We start from the raw sequence: 212 nt of genomic DNA on the forward strand, positions 1-212 counted from the left end.
GGCGGGGGGGGTGCCCAGGCTGGGGGCAGGCTGTGACGGCATCGTCCCCCCGGCACTTACCTGTCTCTCTCCCGCGGCCCCGCAGAGCCCTCAATTTCGGTGGCATCGGCGTGGTGATGGGGCACGAGCTGACCCACGCGTTTGACGACCAAGGTGAGCGCCCACGAGCAGCGCCAGCCTCGACCCCCATCACCTTCCTGCGCCCCCCCCGG

At 71.7% G+C, this 212-nt stretch overlaps 1 protein-coding gene across 1 annotated transcript in view; it reads left to right on the top strand.

Annotated features, from left to right (window-relative positions):
• ECE2 (endothelin converting enzyme 2) overlaps window positions 1-212 on the top strand; it is a 6,340-nt gene that overhangs the window by 4,827 nt on the left and 1,301 nt on the right. Inside the window, exon 15 of the mRNA XM_009288081.1 lies at window positions 86-153. Coding sequence (XP_009286356.1) covers window positions 86-153 — 68 coding nt within the window. The remainder of the gene's footprint in view (window positions 1-85; window positions 154-212) is intronic.

This window comes from Aptenodytes forsteri, unplaced genomic scaffold (genome assembly GCF_000699145.1).
Source record: "Aptenodytes forsteri isolate BGI_AS27 unplaced genomic scaffold, ASM69914v1 Scaffold72, whole genome shotgun sequence".
Lineage (NCBI taxonomy): Eukaryota > Metazoa > Chordata > Aves > Sphenisciformes > Spheniscidae > Aptenodytes > Aptenodytes forsteri.